At 36.0% G+C, this 24,820-nt stretch overlaps 4 protein-coding genes and 1 long non-coding RNA gene across 5 annotated transcripts; 1 reads left to right on the top strand and 4 right to left on the bottom strand.

Moving 5' to 3' along the window:
- Positions 1–963: 963 nt before the first annotated feature.
- LOC138349311 (uncharacterized) lies at positions 964–3,089 on the bottom strand. The gene is made up of 4 exons (XM_069299632.1): positions 2,600–3,089; positions 2,248–2,530; positions 1,940–2,140; positions 964–1,348 (listed from the first exon to the last, which is right to left on the bottom strand). The coding sequence occupies exons 1-4, from the start codon at positions 3,087–3,089 to the stop codon at positions 964–966; spliced, it is 1,359 nt and encodes a 452-aa protein (XP_069155733.1).
- An 83-nt stretch (positions 3,090–3,172) lies between these two features.
- LOC104647895 (uncharacterized) lies at positions 3,173–5,519 on the bottom strand. The gene is made up of 2 exons (XM_010323740.2): positions 4,576–5,519; positions 3,173–4,130 (listed from the first exon to the last, which is right to left on the bottom strand). Exons 1-2 carry the CDS (start codon positions 5,517–5,519, stop codon positions 3,173–3,175), a joined length of 1,902 nt encoding a protein of 633 aa, XP_010322042.2.
- A 27-nt stretch (positions 5,520–5,546) lies between these two features.
- On the bottom strand, positions 5,547–7,899 carry LOC101266339 (uncharacterized). Its single transcript, XM_004240746.1, has 4 exons — positions 7,606–7,899; positions 6,420–7,324; positions 5,979–6,147; positions 5,547–5,897 (listed from the first exon to the last, which is right to left on the bottom strand). Exons 1-4 carry the CDS (start codon positions 7,897–7,899, stop codon positions 5,547–5,549), a joined length of 1,719 nt encoding a protein of 572 aa, XP_004240794.1.
- An 8,123-nt stretch (positions 7,900–16,022) lies between these two features.
- On the top strand, positions 16,023–16,495 carry LOC138349039 (uncharacterized). The gene is made up of 2 exons (XR_011221570.1): positions 16,023–16,120; positions 16,320–16,495. It is a non-coding gene; the product is annotated as an uncharacterized lncRNA (long non-coding RNA).
- Positions 16,496–23,025: 6,530 nt separating this feature from the next.
- On the bottom strand, positions 23,026–24,820 carry LOC101266642 (protein DETOXIFICATION 49-like). The gene has a single exon (XM_004240747.5). The coding sequence runs from the start codon at positions 24,736–24,738 to the stop codon at positions 23,176–23,178; it is 1,563 nt and encodes a 520-aa protein (XP_004240795.1). The 5' UTR covers positions 24,739–24,820; the 3' UTR covers positions 23,026–23,175.

Below are 24,820 nucleotides of genomic sequence, written 5' to 3'. Positions count from 1 at the left end.
GTATCTTGAAAAAGTCAATGCCAAGTCATATCATATCAGGCTTAACGAGCCCCTTTGAATCTGACGCTCGCTAATGAATTTCAGAGGCACTCCGGACTTGTAGGGAAAACCCATAACAAAATTTTGAGGCCATCCTCAAAATTTCTGTCCCAGTTTAATGTCTTTCTTATCTTTCTACTGTAATTAAACAGAACGCGGGATTTTTGAGATCCTCTCAAAATTCTGTCCAATCGCAAATCTCAAAATGTCTTTAGTTTGACTTGCCGAAGAGAAGGCTTCTTCTAGAGAAGTTTTGAGTCCCTCTCAAAATTTTATCCTTGTTCTATTGCAAAGGGGGATAGAACTTACTGGATATATGACCGAACCCTTGTGGCTCCTACGTATCCCGTTGAGGCAGGAATCAGGTCAAACGTAGTTTTCCCCTTAAAGGTTAACAAGAATAAAATTTACAAAGAAACCGACCGAGGCCGACAAAGGCCGCCTACATATTTCATTCTTGAGAATTCAGGTCGATCGTAGTTTAGATACAAGGAAATAATTAAAGGGGATAAATAGGGGGACCGAAGCCGACATAGGCCGCCTACGTATCTCATTCTCTAGGATTTAGGTCAGACGTAGTTCGTTGCAAAGAGGGATAAGAATTCAAATTGAACAAATACAAGCAAATGGAACAATTACAAGTAAATAACAGAAGAATGCAAAAAAGGAAATTCACGTATAGTATCTCTCGACAACATCTGAGTTGATAGGTTTGGGCCATACAGTGCCATCCATCTCTGACAAGACCAAAGCACCTCCAGATAGTACTTTACGAACCATGTAGGGACCTTGCCAGTTTGGTGCGAACTTTCCTTTGTGCTCGTCTTGATGAGGAAAAATACGCTTAAGAACCAACTGGCCAACTTCAAAATTTCTGGCTCTTACTCTTTTATGAAAGGCGCGAGTCATTCTCTGTCTATACAACTAGCCATGGCAGACGACAACCATCCTCTTTTCATAAATCAAAGCTAGTTGATCAATCCGTTTGCTAACACATTCAGCGTTACTTAACTCATCTTCTTGGATGATCCTCAACGACGGTATCTCGACTTCAACCGGCACGACTGCTTCTGTTCCATATACTAGCAAGTATGGAGTAACCCCAGTCGATGTTCTGACCGTTGTTCGATAACCTAGTAGAGCATAAGGCAATATTTCATGCCAACCTCGCTGTTTGTCAATCATTTTCCTCAAAATCTTTTTGATATTCTTGTTGGCGGCCTCTACAGCTCCGTTCATTTGGGGGCGATAAGCAGTTGATTTTCGATGAATAATCTTAAATTGTTCACATATCTCTTTCATCATATGACTGTTGAGATTTGCACCGTTATCAGTAATGATGGATTCTGGAACTCCAAATCTGCATATTAGATTGTTGCGGACAAAATCGTCCACCACTTTCTTGGTTACCGACATGTAAGAGGCTGCTTCCACCCACTTGGTGAAATAATCAATGGCAACCAAAATAAATCTGTGTCCATTAAAAGCAGCAGGCTCTATAGGACCGATGACATCCATTCCCTAAGCTACAAATGGCCAAGGTGAACTCATAGCGTTAAGTTCGTGAGATGGCACCCGTATCAAATCGCCGTGCACTTGACATTTGTGGCATTTTTGCACGAATTTGCAACAGTCATTCTCCATAGTCATCCAGAAATAACCGGCTCGAAGAACCTTTCTTGCTAAAGTAAGCCCATTCATGTGTGTACCACAAACTCCAACATGTATCTATTCGATAAGTCTCACAGCTTTAGCAGCATCCACGCATCTTAAAAGACCCAAATCTCAAGTCCTCCTATACAGGACTTCTCCATTTAGAAAGAAATTGAGAGTCATACGACGTATCGACTTCTTCTAATTAGATGTAGCGTCTTCCGGATATGTCCCAGACTCCAAGTACCTCTTTATATCAAAATACCAAGGCGAACTATCTGGTTCCGATTCGACGTGTGAACAATGGACTGGATGTTCCTTCAACTCTATATCCAGCGGGTCGATGTAATCAGTATCCGGATGTTTGATCATCGAAGCGATAATGGCTAAAGCGTCAGCTAATTCATTCTGTATTCTAGGAGTATGTCTGAACTCGATTTTGCAAAACCTTTTACACCGATTTTGCACATACTGTACGTAAGGTATAATTTTTGGGTTCTTCACAGCCTATTCACCCTGAACCTGATGAATCAAGAGGTCTGAATCTCCAATAACTCGTAGATGTTCATGTCGATGGCTATTTTTAGACCAAGAATACAAGCTTCGTATTCATCTATGTTGTTTGTGCAATTGAATCGTAGTTTAGCTGCCATAGGATGGTGCTGTCCAGATTCCGATACTAAGACTGCTCTAACACCTTTAACTTGGTGATTCGCTGCTCCGTCAAAGAATAATCTCCAACCTGAATACGCTTCAGAAATATCTTCACCCACAAACGACACCTCTTCATCGTGAAAATAAGTCTTAAGTGGTTCATATTCTTCATCCACGGGATTTTCTGCAAGATGATCAGCCAAAGCTTGTGCCTTTATTGCCTTCTGAGTCACATACACGATATCAAACTCACTCAACAGCATTTGCCATTTAGCTAACTTTCCGGTCGGCATCGCTTTCTGGAAAATGTACTTCAATGGATCCATTCTGGAAATGAGATATGTAGTATACGAAGACAAATAATGTATCAATTTCTGGGCAAGCCACGTCAGAGCACAACATGTTCTCTCCAGAAAAGTGTAGCGATATTCGTACGGAGTAAATTTCTTGCTTATGTAGTAGATAGACTTTTCCTTCTTCCCTGTCTCGTCGTGTTGACAAAGTACACATCCAAAGGCGCTATTCGAAACAGAAAAATACAACAACAAAGGGCTCCCTTCTCGTGGAGGAACCAATACTGGTGGATTAGACAAATAGCTCTTGTTAGCATCGAAAGCGGTTTGGCATTCCTCAGTCCACTTAGTCGGGGCGTATTTCTTCAACAACTTGAAAATAGGCTCACACACCACTGTTGATTGTGCTATAAACTGGTTGATATAGTTTAACCTTCCTAAGAAACTCATCACCACTTTTCTCGTTTTCGGCGGAGGTAACTCTTGAATTGCTTTAATCTTGGAGGGGTCGAGTTCAATACCTTTTCTGCTGACTAGAATCCTCCAAAAGCGCATTTGGCGGGATTTAACTTCAAGTTGTACCGATGCAAACGCTCAAAGAATTTTCTCAAGTGTGTCAAATGATCTGAACTCTCACGGGATTTGATAATGACATCATCCACGTACACTTCAATTTCCTTAAGAATCATGTCATGGAAAATAGTTGTCACGGCTCTCATATAAGTAGCACCGGCGTTCTTGAGGCTGAACGACATCACCCTGTAGTGATATACCCCCCAAGGTGTGATGAACGCCATTTTTTCTACGTCTTTTCCATCCATCAGAATTTGGTGATAACCTGCGTAACAGCCCACAAATGACTGCATCTCATGTTTGGCACAATTGTCAATCAAAATATGGATGTTCGGCAACGAAAAATTATCCTTCGGACTATCCTTGTTGAGGTCTCTATAATCAACACAAATCTTGATTTTCCCATCTTTCTTGGCGACCGGAACGACATTGGCCAACCAGGTTGGGTATTGTGTTACTTCCACCAGTCGAGACTCTATTTGCTTGGTGATTTCTTTCTTAATCTTTAAGCTCAGTTCAGCCTTGAATTTTCGAGTCTTTTGTTTCACCTGCTCGAACCTTGGGTTGATAGGTAGCTTATGAGATACGATGTCGGTACTCAAACCCTGCATATCACCGACTTCCCAAACAAACACATCACTGTATTCGGCAAGCAAATGAATCAGGCTCTCCTTTTGAGTTCCATTCAGGTAGGTGCTAATCTTAACCTCTTTGACACATTCTGAATCTCCCAAATTCATCATTTCTGTCTCCTCAAGATTCGGTTTACGCTGATTCTCAAACTGTCGAAATTCCTTTGCGACATAATCTGGTTCCCTGTTTTCTTCTTCATAGTCGTCAACCTTGTCGTCATCTGTCTCATTTTGCTCATTTAGCTCATGACATGACATGACATTGACAGGCCTGTAACTTACATTACTGAAATTATAAACAGACAAAATTAGGAAAGAAAAGTATAACAAGCAATTAAATAAACAAAGTTAAAAATAAGGAGGCTTTCATTTAAAACAAAAAAAATGCAAACTTTGGTCATGGCACAAGGCCATGTCGCTTTTTTAAACATCATAACAAAAATTCAAAATTCGAACAATTAAGCGAAATGCAGAAATGCTGGGTCTCGGGCCTTTTTCGGACGGCCACCGATTTTAGTATGCATAAAATAACTCCTTTCTACCAAAGAGTTCGGGACATCAGGATTGGCGTGGAAGTTCAATTCTGCAACATCTACCCTGGTTCAGCATCACGAATGCCAGCTGGCTCGACCCCCTCATCAATGATAGCATTGATCTCCTTGAAAAGGTCACAAATTCGTTCCCCGCAGTCTTCAGGCTTGGCACACTCTCGGATTGGAAAGGATTAATACAGATGCGGGATCGGTTTAGCCAACTCTTGATCCTTTTTCTTCTTCATCTTCACATCGTCATCTGTGGGGATGTACCCTAAACCATATTTTGATCCTTTAGCAAGGACAGAAACTGGCTCAATAATCCCTTGGGAATTTCTTTCCAATCCAAAACCTGGTTTGAACCCATTCTGCAGCATTACCGTGGCAATTATTCTGTACACGGCCGGCATGGGGGCCTGCGGGGCCAAATCCTCATCGGTGGCATTTACCAACTCCACCATGTAAAAATCCAAACCTTGCAGCGTCTCGTCAAAGACTGACACCTGCTTGCTTGAGTGGCTTCTTTCACCGTGAACAACTAGCTCCTCATTTTCCCATACCAACTTCATCATTTGGTGAAGAGTGGAAGGGACGGCTCCACCCATGTGATTGAACGTCCTTCCCAGAAGAAGGTTATAGCTGGTGCCAATATCTAACACTTGGAACTTCGCGTTGAACTCCACGTGGCCAATTTGAAGGGTCAAGTCCGCCGCCCCCAATGTGTCTCTTTGCACACCATCAAACGCTCTTACATTAACCTGATTTTGCTCCAATTTTCCGAGGTCAAACCTCAGCTGTTTCAATGTGGACAAGGGGCATATGTTCAAACCAGATCCATCGTCTACCAAGACACGATTGACGACCTTTCCGCGGCATATCACATTGACGTGTAGAGATTTAACATGGGATCTTCCTTTGGCTGGCAATTCATCATCGCAGAAGCTAATGCGGTGTCCCCGAATGACCTGATGAATCATGGCAGCTACGTTATCGCTTCTTGTACCTGAGAGCATGTACGTGTCATCCAAGGCTTTCATCAAAGCCTGTCTGTGGGACCAGGAGCTCATCAGTAGGGCCCACACAGAAATCTGGGCCGGAGTCTTCTCCAAGTGTTTGACAATGGAGTAATCTTTAGGCTGCATTCTCCTCTAGAACTCCTCGGCTTCTACTTAACTTATTGGTCTCTTGGCATGGTCTTTATTTTGTCCTCCGAGAGCAAGCTCATCAGGAGTGTAGCATCTCCCAGACCTAGTCATGCCTTGGGCCACGACTGTTTCTATGACAAACTTGGGTTTGGAAAGAGTTTGTGAGGGCACCAAGGCAACATCCTTCGCAGGTGTCATAATAACGAACTCTCCTTTTTCCTTGACGCTTAAAGAAGAGACAACCTTTTCCAAGTCTTCCTCCGTAACAGGAGTAATCCTCTTGGTTTCACACTCATGTTCGTCTGTTTCTATCATGTTGATGTTTCCACCCCCACGATTCGGCAGCGGATTTGTATTGACGTTCGGCTCCGCGGGCTGAAGGGAGACCACTTTCTGGTCGTTCAAATCCTAGATCTTGTGCTTAAGATTGATACAGTCTTCAGTGTCATGTCCAACACTGTTGGAATGATAAGCACATCTCTGCTCCAGTTTGTAGAATTTAGAGTTGACATCCACGGGCTTGGGCCCTACAGGGTGGATGTATCCGGCCGCAGATAATCTTTTGAACAGCTTGGTTCGGCTTTCAGCCAGCGCGGTAAAGTTTCTGGAGGGCCTCTTTTCAAACCTGGGATGAGAAGGATCATACCCGCTCTGCTGAGGGGGAGGAACTTGTTGATAATTATGGCATTTGGGCGAGGAGCTTGGGTTCTAGGGTAGGGATTTATCTGGTAATTTGGCACTGGAGCTTGGTAATTTGGGAGGGGGCTTTGATATGCTGGAGCTTGGACTTGATATGTGGGGGAAGGTGCTTGATATCTTGACTGTACATTAGCGCAGCTCGGAGCTATATTCTGGTAAGGGGGAGGAATTTCATAAGATTGGGGGTAATTTGGTTACACGGAGGGAAAATTTTGGAGATTTGGGGGCGGATTTTGATATGACAAAATTTGGGCATCTGGATAAGTCGGGGCAGCATTACAGTTTCCAGAATGATTGGATTGTGGACGATAGGCTTGGTGAGACTTTGGTGGAGGCTTAGAGCGGTCTTGAGGACGCGACGAGTTCCTGGGTACTTTTCTTCCCCTGTATGAAACAACGGCAACCTCCTCTCTCTTCTTCCTCACCAGTCCGGAAGATCCAGGCGATGCTGATACTCGGGCTATCTTCCCCAACTTCAGGCCGTCTACGTTAGTCTCATCAACTTTGACTATCTCGACGAACTTGGCTCCGATTAACAAAATGATTCTGCCATAGTATTCGGGCTCTTGCACCCGTACGAACACTTCTACAATCTCCTTTTCAGTCATTGGAGGCCTCACCCTCGCTGCCTCTTTTCTCCATCTGTAGGCAAATTCCCGATAGCTTTCTGTTGATTTCTGCTTCATTTTCTCTAAGGAATATCGATCAGGTACTATCTCAACATTGTACGCAAATCTATCGATGAAGTCTTTAGCTAACGCGCTCCAACTAGGCCACTGGCGAGTTTCGTGTGACGTGAACCATTCCAGGGCCTCACCGCACAGACTCCGGCTGAACAACCTCATCAGTAAAGCCTCATCTTTGCTAACTCCCACGAGTTGGTCGCAGTAAGCCCTTAAATGCGCCATGGGGTTGCCTACCCCTCCGAATGTATCAAACTTCAGAATTTTGAACCCTTCAGGAAGGTTCAAGTCTAGGTGGATATACAATTCCGCATAGCTCAATCCGGCGACGTCTAGAACGCATTGTAACTCTTTCATTGCCCTTTTAATCTCCTCCTTTATGTCGATCTTTTCTTCTTCCCTTGCCTTCCACTCTCTCTCCTGCTCCTCGTAATGATCCAACTCGGAATCGTGCACCTCATGCTCGGCCGAAACGGGGACTTGAAATGTGGTTCTTTTTGGGAGGGGTGGAGCTATAGAAGGGCTCGGGACGTTTTGTGCAGTTTGGTAGTTTTGTGGGTAGTTTTGAGGATTGGTGTTTTGGGTTAAGTGGGGATGCGGTGTTTGGGGGTTGAAGGCGGTTAGATTCTGAGTTTGATTTTGGGGTGTGGTGGCATTTGAGTAAGATTGTTTGGAAGCGGTAGGGGAGTTTGATAAGATACGGAAGCATATTGGGGGTTTTGGGTTGTTAAATCTATCCCAGACGGATTATGCACGGGTGTTGACGGCTGGTTCTGAGTTGGATCCAAATTGGACGAGGGGAAGTACATCGGAGGCCTCGCATCAACAAAATTAGGGCCGAATCCGGGTGGAGGCGTGTCCTGCCTTCGCTGCATCTCGACCCTCATATCTGCTATCTGCTGCATCAGTTGTGCAATTAGTTCATTTTGTTCTGCCACGGTGGGCCGAGCCACCACAACGTCTGTGAGGATGACCTCGTCGTTATTGTCTCCCATAGCTGTATTTCCTCTGTCTGAGTTTGGTCCGGGGAAGGAATCTGTAGGACCTTTCGATCTGGTAAAGTAGGGATGATCTGCCAGCTTTTATCGATACGGATCAGTTAAAGGTACCTGAGGAGTGAAAACAACTCAAAGGCAAATTTGTTAGTGCATATTCGGAGTACAAAATGCATAATATCGCACAGAAAGCAGATAAACACACAAGTCGCTTTGTTTGAGGATATCTTCAACCCATGAATGAGGGCGGAAATATATTTTGAACAAACAAGAATTTGCTTGTTTTAACGCTATCTCGGGAAGGCTGAATCACGTTGAGCTACGGTCTTCTTGCAGTTGCTTTTCGATGCCCGTTAATCTTATCTTCATATCTTCGTAACACGGGGAAGAATAAAAAATTTTAGTGATAGGGGCCGGGCCGGGAAAGGTTGCTTACGTATCTCACAAGGAGAATTAAGGCCCAACGTAGTTCGAGTTTAGGATGAAATATTTTCATTCATTCTTTCATTGCGATTACAAGTAAATATAAAAGACAACATTGAAATTCCTAGACGACGACAACAACATTTTGATGATTTCTTCCCTTATCGTTGCGTCACTCCGTTCCCTTCAGACAATCTGAAATGGAGGCTTGTAGATGATTTCCTCCTCATCGTCCTCCTCAATTAATTCATTGACGGGGCCACTGTTATCTGCTCCCTGGTCACGAGTGAGGTATTTTCCGCCCTTTAAGTTGCTATGGGTCGTCAATTCCTCATCGAGTGACGCACTTTTGGCCAACAGTACGGCAGTCTCAACATTTATTTTCGCATCTCTCGCCTTTTCTTCGTGCACCTCCAAATGAAGCATGTTCAACCTTTTTCTTAAGCTTTCGGTTTCCATCTTAACCTCTTTATTTCTTTTTATCTGCGACGCCAGATCTCCATCCACTGTCACAGCTGCAGCCTCGTAAATTGTCATGGTCATATCAACTTTGAGTCCTTTCTCTTTAACCTTTTGAATTTCTCGAGTGACTCGTTCGATCTTCCTTCGCAACTCCTCTTCAGTGAGCTCCGTCTGGATGTTCTTGCCTCTATCCATAATGGTGATTCACCTTTCCTGAGACGACAGAGCGGTATTTAGGATTTGTGGTATGGGAGATGGACTTTTGAGTGAAAAACTTGAGACTTGGGAATTTGGTCGGACATTTGTGATAGTGGCTTCCGATATTCTTTGAAATTTATGGCTAGGAGTGGGTTTACGATATCCTCAATCATAGCGACATAACACATAAGCATTTCAACACACATATATATCGCGTCCTAAAACATACATGGGGACCCTTTTGTGCCAAGGGTAGGCCTAGCGCATTCGGATGATGTACGTGTGAATTTAAACAAAATAAACAATTCCCCCCAAAATAAAATTTAATAATGGATAAAAATATTCGAAAGGAGAAATAGACATAAAGACAAACCCACGCAGGGGCCATTTGAAAGTGCAACAAAACTAGGCCCACGCAGGGGCTAAAGCAGTGTAAATACAAGTAAAAACCCACGCATGGGTGATGTCCACTAGGCTGCTCCGAATGGTCCTACTCCATCGTCGTCTTTCTGGATTTTGTGTTGCTGAAACATATACCTCAGTATCAATAGAAAACCTTCACCCAGACTCCTTTTGTCCTCCGGACTCTCGTATCGCATCCTCTCGATTTTCTGCTGGATCCAGTTGTCAAACTCATCATACCCCTGCCTCAGTCTTTCAACCTCTTGAGTCACCCTCTCAAACGCGTCTTGATTCTCTACAAACTTAGCATAGACCTCATTGGCCTCTTCCTTCATCTCTTGCAGTTCGGCCACTACTTTGGCCTCTCTGTCCATCACACTGCGAAAGCTATGCAGAATCTGAAAGGAGATATTCTGTATGTCCCTTTTCAGCCACTCTTTGTAACCTTCGTCATATCCAGCGTTCAATCGGTCCAGGGCGATAGTGTCTTTACCCATGCGCTTGGCGTTTTTCCACTCTCTGAGCATTTTCGAAGCGTCATGCACTCTGTCATCTCCAATGTCATACACATAAGCACCGTAGTACGCTTCTCTGGGCACAGTCTGTTTTCTTCCGAATTGTCGCAAGACTCGGAATGGCGCGTAAGGGCAAATTCCCCGAATGCCTGGTAGAGGGAGCACGACACATCTGTGACTCTCCACGACAACTTCCTTGGATATAAAACGGTCGAGCATCCATTGGAGGTCCTCTTCCCTCAATTCGGAGAAAATTTGGGCCCATCTCCCTCTTATTCTCCGATTGTTCATATTTGCCCAGAATAGTAAATTGTTTAAGTCCTTGAGAGTGTTCTTGTTATCGAGGGTGTGCAAATCCCAAGTCCCAGCACCTTTCGCCAAATGGCTGAGAATCCACCACTAGAGGAGCAGATTACACCCTTGGAAATATCGGTGTCTTTGCACTTACCCAAGGCCCGATGCATGTCGGATAATATGACTGGGGCTATGGGGTAGTATTTTGTCGTTCCTTGATTTTCGTATCCTTTGAACAACGTGTGGACGAGCATTATGAATCTAGTGTTGATGCTCAAACTCGGGCCGTGCGGGAAGACCATTGTTCCCAGCAATGCCACAGCAAACGCTAAGGGACGGACCTCGTTCCACTCCCTGTATGAAATCTTAAACTCCCAATTATACGCGGCGTAGAAACTCGCATGTCCGAATCTAACATAGAGGTCTCTGAACATCACGTGGGAATCCTGACACCAATAAGTGAAGTCTTTTCTTAGTCCAAACCAATCCGCGATATTCTCTACGGAAGTTTTGTTGGGGATAAAAATATCCTCTTGTTTTCGGGCTCTCCTCTCTATACCAGTGCCCACGATGTCTATGCAATCGCTTATCTCTTCTAGTGTCTGGGTAATTTCGGCCGTTCTGAAACGGAAGACCATTTTCTGACTGTCCCAGTACCCCATAAGCACCTCGATTAGTTCTGGCCAACCATCCATGTTGATCAGCTCGGTTAAGGCACCCACATACTTGTTAAGGGTTCGCCTATGATCCCCGTCCAAGTCGTTGTGCCACATCGTAAGCTGAGGCGGCGCTGAGGCGGCCATATCAAATTTAGGGAAGCGGTCCATATATGTAAAACAGAAACCCGTTAGATTTTCCCTACCCCCAAGTTGGTTTTCACACATACATTTATTCGAATGTCAAACAATATGATGCATCGTGAGGTCGAAGACCTTGGACACAATTTTGGCGGTTTCTCTACTAAAATGGACTTGATACGCCTTGGGTATTAAGTCGTCCTAGGTTGGTGCCTAATTGGTTTTGGTTTCGCTCTATATTAGGCTTTCTAGAGTTGTTTTCAAATTTACGGTTACCTGAGTCGGACAAACATCGGGGTGGAGCTATCAAACAACGCCGAATGACCGCATTCCGACTATTTGTTTGATACTCCCAAATAATTTCTTGGGTATATCTGAAGAAAGTCGCGGTAAGCCACGTAACTTCCGTTTTCTAATGCACACTATTTGCTGTTTGGCGGAATTATGTCATGAAATGCAACATTTCGAAAACTAAAGTAATTAAACATTTAGACAGTTATCACAAATAGTCCAACAAAGTTAATCTTTAGGGTTAGAATACTCCTATTCTCCAGCGGAGTCGCCAAACTCTTTTCGAATATTTTTTCGATAAAACAACATAATATTGCTATAAATGGTAATAAATAAACAGCATTTTTAAAATCAGAAATTATTTTAAAATGTACCAATTTATGTAATTTTTCCATATATATATATGTCACGTATCAACTGTATATGTATTATGAAAATTTGTATTCCCTGTCAACTGTATTTGTCGATGCAAATTGTGTTTGTCAATACAATTGATATAATTCTATTCTATATATGATACAAATCAATTGTATCAAGAAACTTATACTTTTATTTTGTGTCAATTGTAGTTATATTTTGTATCAATTGTATTCATGATATAACAAGTACAATATGTATTCATCCTCTCTCCTCCCTTTCTCGATCACGTTCGTCTTTCTCCTCCTAATATGTCGCTAAATACAATTGGTTTTATACAGTCGTATTTGTTTTGATACGAATAAGTTGTATTATTTGTACTTGTGATAAACCTTATAAAACTAATGCAACGTGTATTCCACCTCTCTCCTCTCTTTTCTAGATCTCGCTCGGCTCTCCTCCCTCTCTCAATTTCGCTCGCCTCTATTCTCCTTCTAATATGTAGCCATAATTCGTAACTAAGCAAATTATAGATATAGACTTCTAATCAAATTCAAACTATAGTTATTTTTTTTAAAATCAATTAATTATTACCTTAATAAATATTTAGTTGCTAGTCTAACCATATTTGGTTCAACTTCCTTATTTTGACCAATTTTAGCCCAAATTGCATATATATATTTTTAAAAAAGATCAACCCTCTTCTCTGCATCACCCTCTCGATCTCTACATATTGGACATGACTGTCGTCGCTATGGAACTACCGTTCGTATGTGTGGCCATACGGGGAGTCCACTAACAACAGCGGATCCATGTGAAGTCCGTCGGGTGCTCGAGTATGTGTGTGTGTGTGTATATATATATATATATATATATATTATTGAAATTAAGAAGCATTTATATAAAATTAATCTAGAACATCCAATAAACAAGTGAATTAATAGGCCTAGTGGCTCATGGTGGGTGCTTAATATTGTTTTAGTGTTGCTGAGCCTGAGTTTGAATCTCACTCTTAACATGTTTTTTTTTTATATATTTTTTTAAAACTTTTTTAGTGAAAATTTCCCCTGTCACTATTAAGCGAAAAGAGCACTCATAACTTTAAAATCTTAGATCTGTCACTGACTAACAATACTAGCTTTCTTAAACTGAATATCAAGTTTGGATTAACAAACAACTTCATTTACTAAAAATTAATTTCAAATATCTTTATCTTAATAGGTAATTCAACACAGACAACTTTATATACTTGAAGATATTCTTGTCTAAAGTTGCACCTTGCACGAGTTGATTTGAAAATTTAATATGTGGAAAAGCTTTCAACTCGATTTTGTGCTAGAATTTCCTTTTGACCTCAAATTCACATCCAATACCCCTCAGCCACACACTCAGACCTTGACTTTACACTTGGAAACAACCATATATTCTCTGGATTCGGGTCGAATTACATACAATTCAAACCTTTGCCTCAAACACGGGGTGTTACAAAATCACTCGAATTTAAAAGTGGGATATTACATATAATGAAGCTTTAGTGTGATCTTATGAGTTGTTTAAATTAGTTGCTAGAGGGAGATCGAGAGAATAAATTTATTGTTATTTTATTAATAGAAAGATAATTGCGGTAAGTAGAAAATTCATGATATGTAGAGAATTACTACTCTTCACAATCCTAGGTTATTACTCTTATCTCTTAGTTTATAAATTTATCACTTTAGTATTTTTCTAGTTCAGATGTTCAAAATAAAAATCTTAATCTTTGTAACTGAAAAACATATTTTCTTAATTTTTTATGGGATTGAATTTGATTTAAAATTCAAATTATATATACGCATAATCACTTATCTTTTTTAGCGTTGAAATTTATCTAATAAAGTCACTAAACTTTATTTTTGTATCAATGAAATCACTCAACTTAGACTTTTTTTTTTTATAAAATCACTTAAACATTCATTCGGACGAATTTTGAACGTGACTATAGCAATATATTCATCTTTATCAAATTAAAGAATCTTCCAGAAGGAAAGCCAGCGAACTTCAATGTAACACGTACACATGAGTTGCATAGCCTTTCACAAATCACAATCATAAAACACAAGTGATAAAAAGTCAACTATTTAGGAACTTATAATTAAACAAGTAATTAATCCAATGATTTGTTGGTTATCCTCCAGCTAAGAAGTTAATGAATACAATTGGCCTTATTCTGTTACAACTTGCTACTACAAAATCCACTTCAAATAATATATATATATATATATATATATATATATATATATATATATATATATATTATTCTTTTATAGAAGATCCATAATTGAAGTCAATGTTCATGTGGCTTTATAAGCCGTTGAGAAGTAATCATTTCTCTTCTGAATCCAATCAAATCGAAATCTTGCAAATTGTGATTTCTTTAAGGGAAAATTGTATAAAATAGCAAACTAATAACCTAAATTAAATGGAGTAACTAGGGTTTGATTTAATTGTGCTCCATAGCAAACATTGACAAAAATTTGCCAGGCATCTCTCTCCCAGAAGTCTCGCTCGCCACTTTCCCATTCTCGCCTTTCTCACTTTATACACAGAAGTGTATAATTTCTGTTTCTGTTTTGTATAAAGCGAGAGAAAATTGTATATACACATGCAAAAATGTATATCTTCGTGTTATACACTTAATTATATAATTTACAAACATTTTACTTCAAATATTGCAGAGAAAAAGGCCAAAGAATTATACAATTGTGAATTATACAATTGCAGTGAAATACAATTTTTTCTAGCTTTATACAACAGAAGTGTATATATTGTGTTTCTGTTTTTGTATAAAGCGAGAAAAACATATATCTTCTTGCTATTACACTTATAATTATGCAATATACATATATTTTAATTCGATTCAACTGTATGCAAAGCTAATTATACAATTGCAGCGAATTATACAATTTAGGCCAGCGAATTATACACTTTTATATGTATAGCGAATTATACAGTTTTTATGTTTGCTATGGAACGCAATTATGCAAAGTTTGCTATATTATACAAATATGATTTTTTTGTTTGCTATATGTGAAAGTTGTCCTTTCTTTAATATTTGCCAAATGGGCTTTAAGACATAAACTTTTTTTTTTTATGAATATGGAATCCTATTCATTAGATTATTGTACTTTTTTTTGGTTGAATTAAAAAGAAGATCACTCTTTTTATTATAATAAGACGACCTCCACGTTGTTTCTTAAGAGATGAAGCTATGGTCTCATGACAACATATTTTACTATTTTAATTTTTAAGCATCACCAAACAAAATTATTACATAAATTCATCATTGATAATTGATGTTAAACAAAATGCTAATAGGTAAACGCCTCTGACTTTATAAAAGAGACAAAAAGAAAAAGGGGCAAGAAAAGAAAATGGTGTAGGGAAAGGACACTTAACTAATTTGTGACCTCTTGTTTCCTTAATTAAAATAATACTTACTATTTAAATTGTGTCTTTTCGTTAAAACCAAAAAATGAAACTAAAACATACCTATGTGTTGAATTTCATGTCTAGGACATGTACTGTGCCCTTAGCAATCAACAAGTTGTGTTGCTAAACCACTTGCAAGTGTTGAGTTGATATATTTCAAATAGGGTTGGCTGCCCTTTTAGATCAATCATTTATAATGTTACATTACTCTCAAATTAATCATGGATGTTCTTCATTAGCAATGCAAATGTTTTGTGCAATCTTATTAAGTGAAGAAATATCTCCCAGATAAGTCTCTACTTTCATTCTATGTATTTTTATTTTTTTTGGTATGTATGATTTAATATGAAATACATTTACATGTTTAGTTAGACTAGAGAGAGAACAGTAGTATAGTAATAATAATAATAATAATATATATATATATATATATATATATATATATATATATATATATATATATATAATTGATGTGCTGATTGTTTTTAATTTATATATGTGACAAAATTGGCGCCGCGTACATACATATATGATATATCAATCATCATTTTTGGTTTTCATAGGGGGAGTTGAAATGAAATATGGTGAAAAATAATGACCATGACACCTTTCACACTTTTTTGTAATTACAAAGATTTATGGGGTGTCATGCCACCGCTTCACAAATTAAAGAATTTTTCATAATTATATTCTTTTAAAACACTATGTATAGTGTTATAGGTCATATATAAACCAACCTCCTCAACAGTAGTATTTTTGTTAGAGAAAAGGCCAAAAAATCATCCCTAGCTTAAATAAAAAACCATCGTTTTCTTTTTTTAATTTGCTTGAATTGGTGCACTTTTAGTATCTTCACTACCTAACAATCAACTTTTAACAAAAAAGAGTAGTTTATTTATTTTTTACGTATATTTTATCCTCACAGCAGTTCCAACTCACAATTTAATTCTCACATCTGTGTTACATGGAGAGAGGATGGGCTTCGTGTTTTCCTCACGTGAAGAGTTTATTGATGTACGTGATAATCTTATTTAAAATTAGATATAACATATTTTTATTATTTATTTATATTTTAACAAATTTAATCCTTCAAAATGAAACTTTTTCAATTAATCAGATCCAAAAAATAATGAAAAGTTCAGGAAATAAAACTTTTTCAAGTCAAATTATTACGATAATTATTTGTCTTACATTTTGTGTATTCTATTGATAGGAAGGAAGGGGCGTCACAAAGCCAGCAAATTAAAGATTGTAATATTTGATTGCCCCCAGCGTTAAAGCGCACCGTATTAAATATAGATTTAACGTATGTCAGACTTTGAATTCATATTACGTGTGATAAAAATTCATATTTAATATAATTTTATAAATAATATATAATAAAAATAATGTGTATATATAAAAAATAATTTTTAATAGAATCTAGATTCTCCACGAATAGAAACGTTAATATTAAAGGAGCATAAAATCAAATTATGTTGCTCCTATTTTCAAAATTATGTATCGACTTGTCTTAACTTTTACTGAGATTTAGTATAGTGTGTATCAAAACAAAAAACTATACCTGCACATCATGATCAGTAGCAACAATAACCTAACAAATAAAATATTTGATTATGTCACGTACACCGGCCACTTTATGTTGTCGGTTAATATATCTATTTTTATTTTGAAATAATCATGGTCCAAATATATTCAATTAAGGTTTAAAATATAAAAAAAAATAGATTCATAGAGGTTTTCACATCTATTATATATATTTAAAAATTGTTTTAAACATGTATAAATTATATAATTTTTTTATCGATGAAAATTTCCATAATTGTAGGTGGCTTTGCCACTGCGTCCAAATATTTTTGTTTTTTTTAAAAGAAAAAAGAGAAGAATGGGACGGGTAAGAGAAAAAAGAAAGAGGAGATTATAAAATGCAAAATTATATTCTTATCAACAACATGAAAATTCAAATAAAAAATAATTAAACTACTAAGATTCTTTATCCAAGTATCTTCAAACCTTTACAAAAATAACTAAGCATAATATATATTATATAACTAGTATATAAATTTTATATATTTAGTCTAACATCAATAATTAAATTTGGCCAACGAGATAAATATAAAAGAAGTCTTATTATTAATTTTCTAATGCCAATTTCAATGATTCTGATTCTATGTTATATTTTTTGTCAACGTTGCCCCATAGGTAGATCAAAACTCATAATCATCATATATTAGAAGTTTATTAAAGAATGAAGATTTAGGACACTCTCTTTAATTTAAAGCTAAGCAAAGGGTCGGAAAAACCTTGAAGAGCCAAGGGACGTACACACATGATTAATTAGATTTGGTAATAAATTAAAATCATAACATATATTTATTTATTTATTTATATCAATTCAAGCCTGATCTTGAACGTGCAGTCATGAGATTATAATTTCTTTTTATTTTCTAATTTTCAAATTTTGACTTGTTATAATTTTACTTTCAGAGTTGTCGATATTCGATGTCGTCGTCATCATCACTAATATTAATAAATAAATTTGACGGCTTCGTATAGCCGCATTATTATTTCTCTTGTTGGTTTACTACTTGTTATAATGTTATTAGCTCTTCCTGAGTATTCTAATAATAATAATAATAATAATAATAATAATAAATAATGTAATAGAAGATTAGGTAAAAGAACATGTTGGGAATTATTGAGCATCGAGATTAATAAGTTATTGACCAACAATATGTACTATTAGATTATGGAATCAGCTGTAAAATTTTATCACTAATTTTTAGCTTATCTGTTGTTAAGTATATATAGCTGTTAGTTAAATTGGATCTTTATAGTTTTTGCTAATTCATATTTAAATGAGATTATTAGCATAATTTCTTTTATGTTTAGCTATGAAATATTGTTTGTAACTAATTTCTGATTATTTTCTTTCGGCAAATGACCCAAAATTTCAGGGGTGACGATGACAATTACCTTAGTCTTTTGATAGGTTAAGTCAAACAAAAATAGAATGTATAAACACAAAAGTAATCAAATAGTTGAGTAAACAGTCTTAAGATGTTTGACTTTTAAATCAAGTATAATTTTTTTGATCGAATTTTTCAAATTTAGAATTGAAATTCTTCCTTTCAAAACAATAATCATTTCGAAAACTTCATCAATCATTCTCACGAGTCATAAACAACGTTAGCAACCTACAAAATCGCTCAAACTGAAAAAATAGGTTTAAAAAAAAACAAAAAAATAAGTCATTACGAAACTCATCTAATCAAATATAGTGATGGCGGCCCCCATATATTCTAAACGTCATCACTTAGGTAAGCATTTTTTAAAATATGTTAAAAATGTACGTACATCGACGTGTCGAAAAGCTGCTGCAATTTATTTATTTATCAAAATATTTCAATTTGCATTTTCTAATAAAGTAAAAGGCTCTCTCATTGTTCTTCACGTATTTTAGATGACAAGTTGCTAATGAAGTTGTCTGTCTATATGGGTCGATCCAACCAAGATAAATTATGTGGGCTTTGGAATTTGACGATCCGTATTCCCATTTTACAAAATATTACCTAATAACATAATTTATTTTATTATATTTTCTACAAATTTTTAATTTTTATCATTTGAAAATATTATAAAATTCTTGCAATCTTATATTTTTTAGATATATCACTTTACATATTATATTACTTTCTCCGTCCACTATTATTTGTCATGATCTCTATTTTTAAAGTCAAATTATAAGAACTTTGACTAACATTTTAACATGTATTTTTTCACATGGATATGTAAAAAATTGCAGTTTATAGTGCTTTTCGAATAATTTTTGAATATCTAATTTTTTTTGTTTAAAATATCGAATTAATGTAATCTAATTTAACTTTAAAAATTAGTCAAGTTGACTTTCGAAAAACGTAACGTAACAAATAAATTATGGATGGAGGGAGTAGTTACACTTTAACAAAAACAATTTTTAGCGGCAATAAGTATGAATGTTTAACCAAACTAAGTCATTATATAAAACAATTTACCAAAGTAATACATTTTTCTAAAATTTTACAAAACTAGTATAAACGTATTTCATGGTAACGTTTTAGGGTATATTTTATTTTTAAAAAAACTAACAGCATTAGGTTGATATACGTCACTGTAAATAACGTTTTACTTTTAAAACGTTATTTTCAGTAACGTTTTACTCCTAAAACGTTACTGTGAGTAACGTTTTAGGAGTAAAACGTTAATGTGAGTAACATATATCAATCTGACACCATCAACTTTTAAAAAATAAAATATATGCTAAAACGTTACTGTGGAATACGTTTATACTAGTTTAGTTAATTTCATTAGAACCAATGTCACTAAAGGCTTTAAGGACATATACAAAGAATACTAATTGTCGCTAAAAATACATATTTAGCGGCAATTAAAAATTATTTTTATGTAGTGTTAGATACATCACTTTATGCGATATATCGAGATATTTGTGATGTATTCGAAGTCGAGACGTATCAATACATTGAGCAATATATCCGAAATTGAAATGCGATATATCAAGACGTTTTAAAATTTATCCGAATTTCATCAAACTTAAGATATTTTTTGTAATTTGAAAAAGTGTAATTAGAATAAGATGTAATTAGCTCTTCATACTATGGATTTGTGCAAGCTTTCCTTAATTTTATCTACTCAAATAAGAAAGGAAAACTTATAGAGATCTTTAGAAGCTAATTACCTTGATATACGCTAAATTGCAGTATTACCAGATTTTAGCATATTCAGATAAGTTTAGATGCATGTATCTCGAAATACATGATGCCAAAATTAGATATAATTTATTCTAGTGTATACAAGTGGATTTGCATGTATCTGAGATACATAAATAAATCTCGTTGAGCCTCCCTCTCATATCGCTTCCCACTCTCCTATGTATATAGTATCATAGGTACATGCAAATCAAATCATATACATACACATATGCATATGTATGTATTTAGTTTGATTCACATTCATCTAGAATACATAGACAAGTCTTGTTTGCCTTTTAGTATGCTTATAGCAAAAAATCTATATATCTATGTGTATCCGACTTGAGATCTAGTATGAAATTATTAATAAGTGATATAAAATAGAGTTATTTCAAATTTTAGGAAAAAATGAATAAATATGATAAAGTATGTATGTCATTAGGTAGTTTGTCCAATAAAATACAATGACATTTCAAACTATGTAGTAGAATATATCTCAAAGCCAGGACGTGATAGGATATCCAGCAAGAGAATCTCATATTTTTGTATAGACATTTTAATTTTTAGTCAAATGACCATTAAGATAAACTAATTGAATAACGTAGGATAACCTTAATGTCCGGCTTTTTATGTGTTATTTGTGATCCTGAAATCTGAATATCCCCTATTTTTTCTCTTGATTCTTTGGAACCTTAAAGGGATCTTACCTTTTGGGATATGCTTAAGGCTAAATATCTCTAGGATAAATGTATTATCTATATAGTCTAAATGTACTTAAAAATTGATTAATTATGAATCTTGAGTTTATTTTAATTAATTCTAGTTCTTAGAAGAGATCTAATTAGATACCTATCACATTCATTTATTTGTTAGAAAACTAAAATAGTCATAACGTAATGGATAATGTGCTTTAATTTAGAGGCACAATGAAAGCTTGTCTTCCCAAATTATTTGGGACAATGAGGCAATTAATAAATGATGAATGATTCACCTTTTTCTTGATGCCATGAGACGTACACCTTTAGGGATGGCAAGGGGAGGTATTTGACTTTTTAAGTCTATAATATGAAGGGCTTAAGAGGCAAAATTAGTAACAACATCGTTAATCCGATTTCATAACTAGTTGGTACGTTCGAATAATAAAAAGAAGTTCTCTTTCTAATCCTATAATTACTATAGTCTATAGGAGATGATTGTTATAGAAAAATCTGACGGTAATAGTCGAAAATTAATTACCTTAACATAAGTAGCAAACCTAGCTAAGGGTCTATAGTAAAGTTTAGTTCTAGTCAATATTTTGTGTAGTCCTTTTAGGCTAACTACTTTGTTACTACTACTTTTTGCTTCTTTTTAGAAGCAATAAACTAGAAAAGGAGACAGAATAATCCCTTTTCTCTCTTACTTGGTCTGGTGGAGAGGGGAAAGGGTATGTGACTCTACAATGTCATTATAAAAAATAAATGAATTTGAATGCATGGATAGTATTGTAAATCAAATTTGGGATACTATATGGATCATATAATGTTAAAATATGATAGGTGAACGTGAATTATTTTTTGGATCATTTCATCCAAAAACCTTAATACAATGTAACAAACATAGCGATTTGAGATAGTAGAAATTCTTTCAAAAAATTGTTACATTAAAACATAGTCTTATTTTTTAACCGTGTAAACGTTGCGAAGATAAAAAATTAAAAGTTAAAATTAATTGAGCCAAGTGTACAAAATTACTACTATATTTATATCAGTTTGTATGACTCATATTTTGTTTAATCAATTATTTTATCTTTCATGAAACGATTTATATTCACATATAAATAATTACTATGACTTATTTTAAACCACATAAATAAGAAAAGAGAACCATTTAAAAGAAGCAAGAAATCTTTTTGGAAGTGAGTGACAATAAGATTTGACGATAGGCAATATATGGTGATGAAAGCTGTTGCAATTTATGCAATTGGAGAGACCACTCACCTAATGCATCTCCAATGTGTCCCTTACTCTCTTGCTTCTTCCATACCTTACACAATGCCGTATCATTCTATTCCTTCGACTTTAATTTAACTATCGTTAAAAAAATGATAAAAGTCTCATATCAGTGGTAAATAATATGAATGGACTTTTTATAACGCTTCGGCAATCCTCCTCCCTTTAAACTAGCTTTTGGAATGTGAGTTAGGTCTAAGATCTAATTTCACATGGTATCAGAGCAGGGTCCTGGTTAATGAGATAGGTGAAGTTTTTATAAGGCTTCGACAATTGTCCTCCTTTGAGCTAGCTTTTGGGGTGTGAGTTTACAATTTGGTGTGATTTATAGATATATATAGTTAACTCAAGCACATTAGTGACCCAAAGTTAAAGTCAAACGACCCTTAAATTTTAAAAAATCATCAGTAACTTTTATATATATATATATATAATTTATTTCTTCTAATATTATTTTCAATTAATAAATAACCAATCTATATTATCTTTTATGGGATATAGTATTCTAATTAAGTCACACTTCTTCAAGTATTTTTTATTTCTACCAATAATATCCAATATTTTCTAAAAAATTAGAACATATTATTATTAAAAAATGAGGCCCTCAAATATTGGAGGCTCATGTATTTTCTTTAGACTGTTGAGCCGGCAGTGAGTACGTACCAAACAGAAGTGTGATCGGTGTTTGCAAACACGTTTATTTTCTTTTTACTTGGTCTTACTACAAGTCTTCCATACACGTTTCTAATATCATTTCGACTTGTAATTTATAGGTTTAACATTTTTTATATTATCTTTGAGACTTGTAATTTATCGTTTAACATTTTGTATATATAACAAGTGTGTTTCAATTTTCACCACTTGCTTTTCCAAAAAATGAATTTTAGCGGCGCCACTAATTTGCTGTTATGTTTTTTTAGAGCCAATTAAGATTTTTTTTTTAAATGTCTATAAAATTAATTCAATAATGTCAAGTAACATTTTTTGTTAATATGTATATTTATTGTCGCGTACATGTATTTAAAATAAATTTGATAAACATGGTGGTAAAATGACTTATTTTGACCACGTGAAAAACTTCCATATGTGCAGAATTGGGAGTCCATGCAGACTACTGATGGGGCTTGTCCTTTTCTATAACAAATTAGTAAATGTGTGACAAAATGGGACAAGAGTGATATTTCTTAATGATATAGTTCAACATAAAAAAAGTTTCAAAAGTTTTCTGCCTTAATAACTATACATACATACATCTAAATAAAATAAGTAGCAAAAATATGGTTGGCTTCACTATTATACATACATGTAAAATAAACATAAAACTAGTGTATTAACAGAGAGAATTATCATTGTTTTCTGTTAGGAGTTGTTTAGATTGGTCTATATTTATTTCATTCTCATCAACCCCATAGAGAAGAGTTGTTCCAGTGAGATGTTTAGCTCTCTCTGCTTGTAAATCCCAATCTGTACGAAGCAAAACCATCAACATTGTTACCATACACGACGCCTGCGCGGCCAACAATCCCAACCATAGACCTTCAAAATCAAATCCTGCATAAAAACTCAGTACAACAGCTACAGGCATTCCCACTAGATAAAAACAAACCAAATTAATATTCGCACCGACTTTTGGCCTTGCACTTCCTCTCAACACCCCACACCCAGTCGTTTGAGGGCAGTTTCCAATTTCACAAAGCCCAATTATCGGCAATACTAAAGACGTCAATGTCAGAATGTCTTGGTCATTGGTAAACATTTTTGCCCAAATTTTCCTTACTGTAACCGCAAAAAACAGAGCTGAAAATCCCAATACGAAGCTGCCAGCAAGCCCTACAATGGCCGCAATTTTCGCTTTCTTTGGTTCTCTAGCACCTAACTCATTGCCCACTCTTGTCGATACACTGAAACTAAGAGATGATGGAAATATGTAAATCAACGACGTCGTTTGAATTAAAATTCCCATTGATGCAACGGTTGCCCTCGGATTTATCAAAACTCCGCACACCAAAATCATGATCTCATACCACCACCATTCCAGGCATACCGAAATACAACTAGGAATCGCTAAATTCAAAAGTTCTTTCCATCCTTTCAAACACTCTGTTGATAAATTCTCCCAGGTTTTCTTATGCACACCACTGATGATGATATAGATAATTAAAGAGATAACGAGGTTTAAATTAGTCCAAACAGAGCTCAGAGCAATTCCTTTGACACCTAAATTAAGTTTGGTAACAAGAAGATAATTTATAGGTACGTGGAGAGAAATTGATACAATGGCGCAAAATGTAAGAGGCAATGTTATGGATTGAGTCCTAAGATAAATACGCAATGGATGAAGTAATGATTGCGCAAATAAATCAGGAAGTGAGTATATAAGGTAGGATTGTGCTTCCGTAGCTATATCTTCGTCTTGGCCACAGTAAACAAGGATATTTTTCATGTTGATCCAGAGTAGCGCGATAGGAAATGAAGTTAAAAGAAGCAATAATATAGTTCTTTGTAAGGTGAGTCCAAGAAGATTGTATTTTTTGGCACCAAAAGCTTGTCCACAAATAGGTTCCATACCCATAGCTAAGCCAGATAGGATTGAATAACCGGTGATGTTAGCGAATCCAACGGCTAGTGAACCACCAGCTAGGGCTAAGCCGCCAAGTTGTCCAAGGAAGAGCATGGAAATTAAGGATCGAGAGTAAAGGAGGAGAGCAGTAAGTATCATGGGAAAAGCAATATTGGCTATGGATTTAGCTTCAATAAAGATAAGGGTAAAATGGGTAGTAGTATTTTTGTGATCATGCAATAGGTTTGTTGGGGTTTTAGGGATCAAAAGGGGGAACATGTTGGTGGTGTCTTTGGTAGAGAGTAGTGGTGAACTTGTCTGCTTATTGCACATTCTTTATTAGTTGTTTTCTTAGGTATATATAGTAACAACTCTAAATGATATTTGATGAAAGAGAGAGAGAGTTGTTAAATGA

Source organism: Solanum lycopersicum, chromosome 6 (assembly GCF_036512215.1).
Source record: "Solanum lycopersicum chromosome 6, SLM_r2.1".
NCBI classification, from domain to species: Eukaryota; Viridiplantae; Streptophyta; class Magnoliopsida; order Solanales; family Solanaceae; genus Solanum; species Solanum lycopersicum.
This window is presented reverse-complemented; position numbering and strand designations above follow the sequence as displayed.

Excerpts from the sequence above, each read along its gene's own strand:
- LOC101266339 (XM_004240746.1), bottom strand. The coding sequence starts at position 7,899 with ATGGGAGACAATAACGACGAGGTCATCCTCACAGACGTTGTGGTGGCT. Across the intron at positions 6,148-6,419 it reads CTCCAAAATTTTCCCTCCGT|GTTTGAAAAGAGGCCCTCCA; the intron begins GTAACCAAATTA and ends TTCTCATCCCAG. Across the intron at positions 5,898-5,978 it reads GTGCTTATCATTCCAACAGT|CCCGCGGAGCCGAACGTCAA; the intron begins GTTGGACATGAC and ends GTCTCCCTTCAG.
- LOC104647895 (XM_010323740.2), bottom strand. The coding sequence starts at position 5,519 with ATGCAGCCTAAAGATTACTCCATTGTCAAACACTTGGAGAAGACTCCG. Across the intron at positions 4,131-4,575 it reads GCTAAACCGATCCCGCATCT|TAATGTAAGTTACAGGCCTG; the intron begins GTATTAATCCTT and ends TTATAATTTCAG.
- LOC138349311 (XM_069299632.1), bottom strand. The coding sequence starts at position 3,089 with ATGAGTTTCTTAGGAAGGTTAAACTATATCAACCAGTTTATAGCACAA. Across the intron at positions 2,531-2,599 it reads TAAATGGCAAATGCTGTTGA|AAAATCCCGTGGATGAAGAA; the intron begins GTGAGTTTGATA and ends ATCATCTTGCAG. Across the intron at positions 1,349-1,939 it reads TGGTATTTTGATATAAAGAG|TCATATGATGAAAGAGATAT; the intron begins GTACTTGGAGTC and ends AAATCTCAACAG.
- LOC101266642 (XM_004240747.5), bottom strand. The coding sequence starts at position 24,738 with ATGTGCAATAAGCAGACAAGTTCACCACTACTCTCTACCAAAGACACC.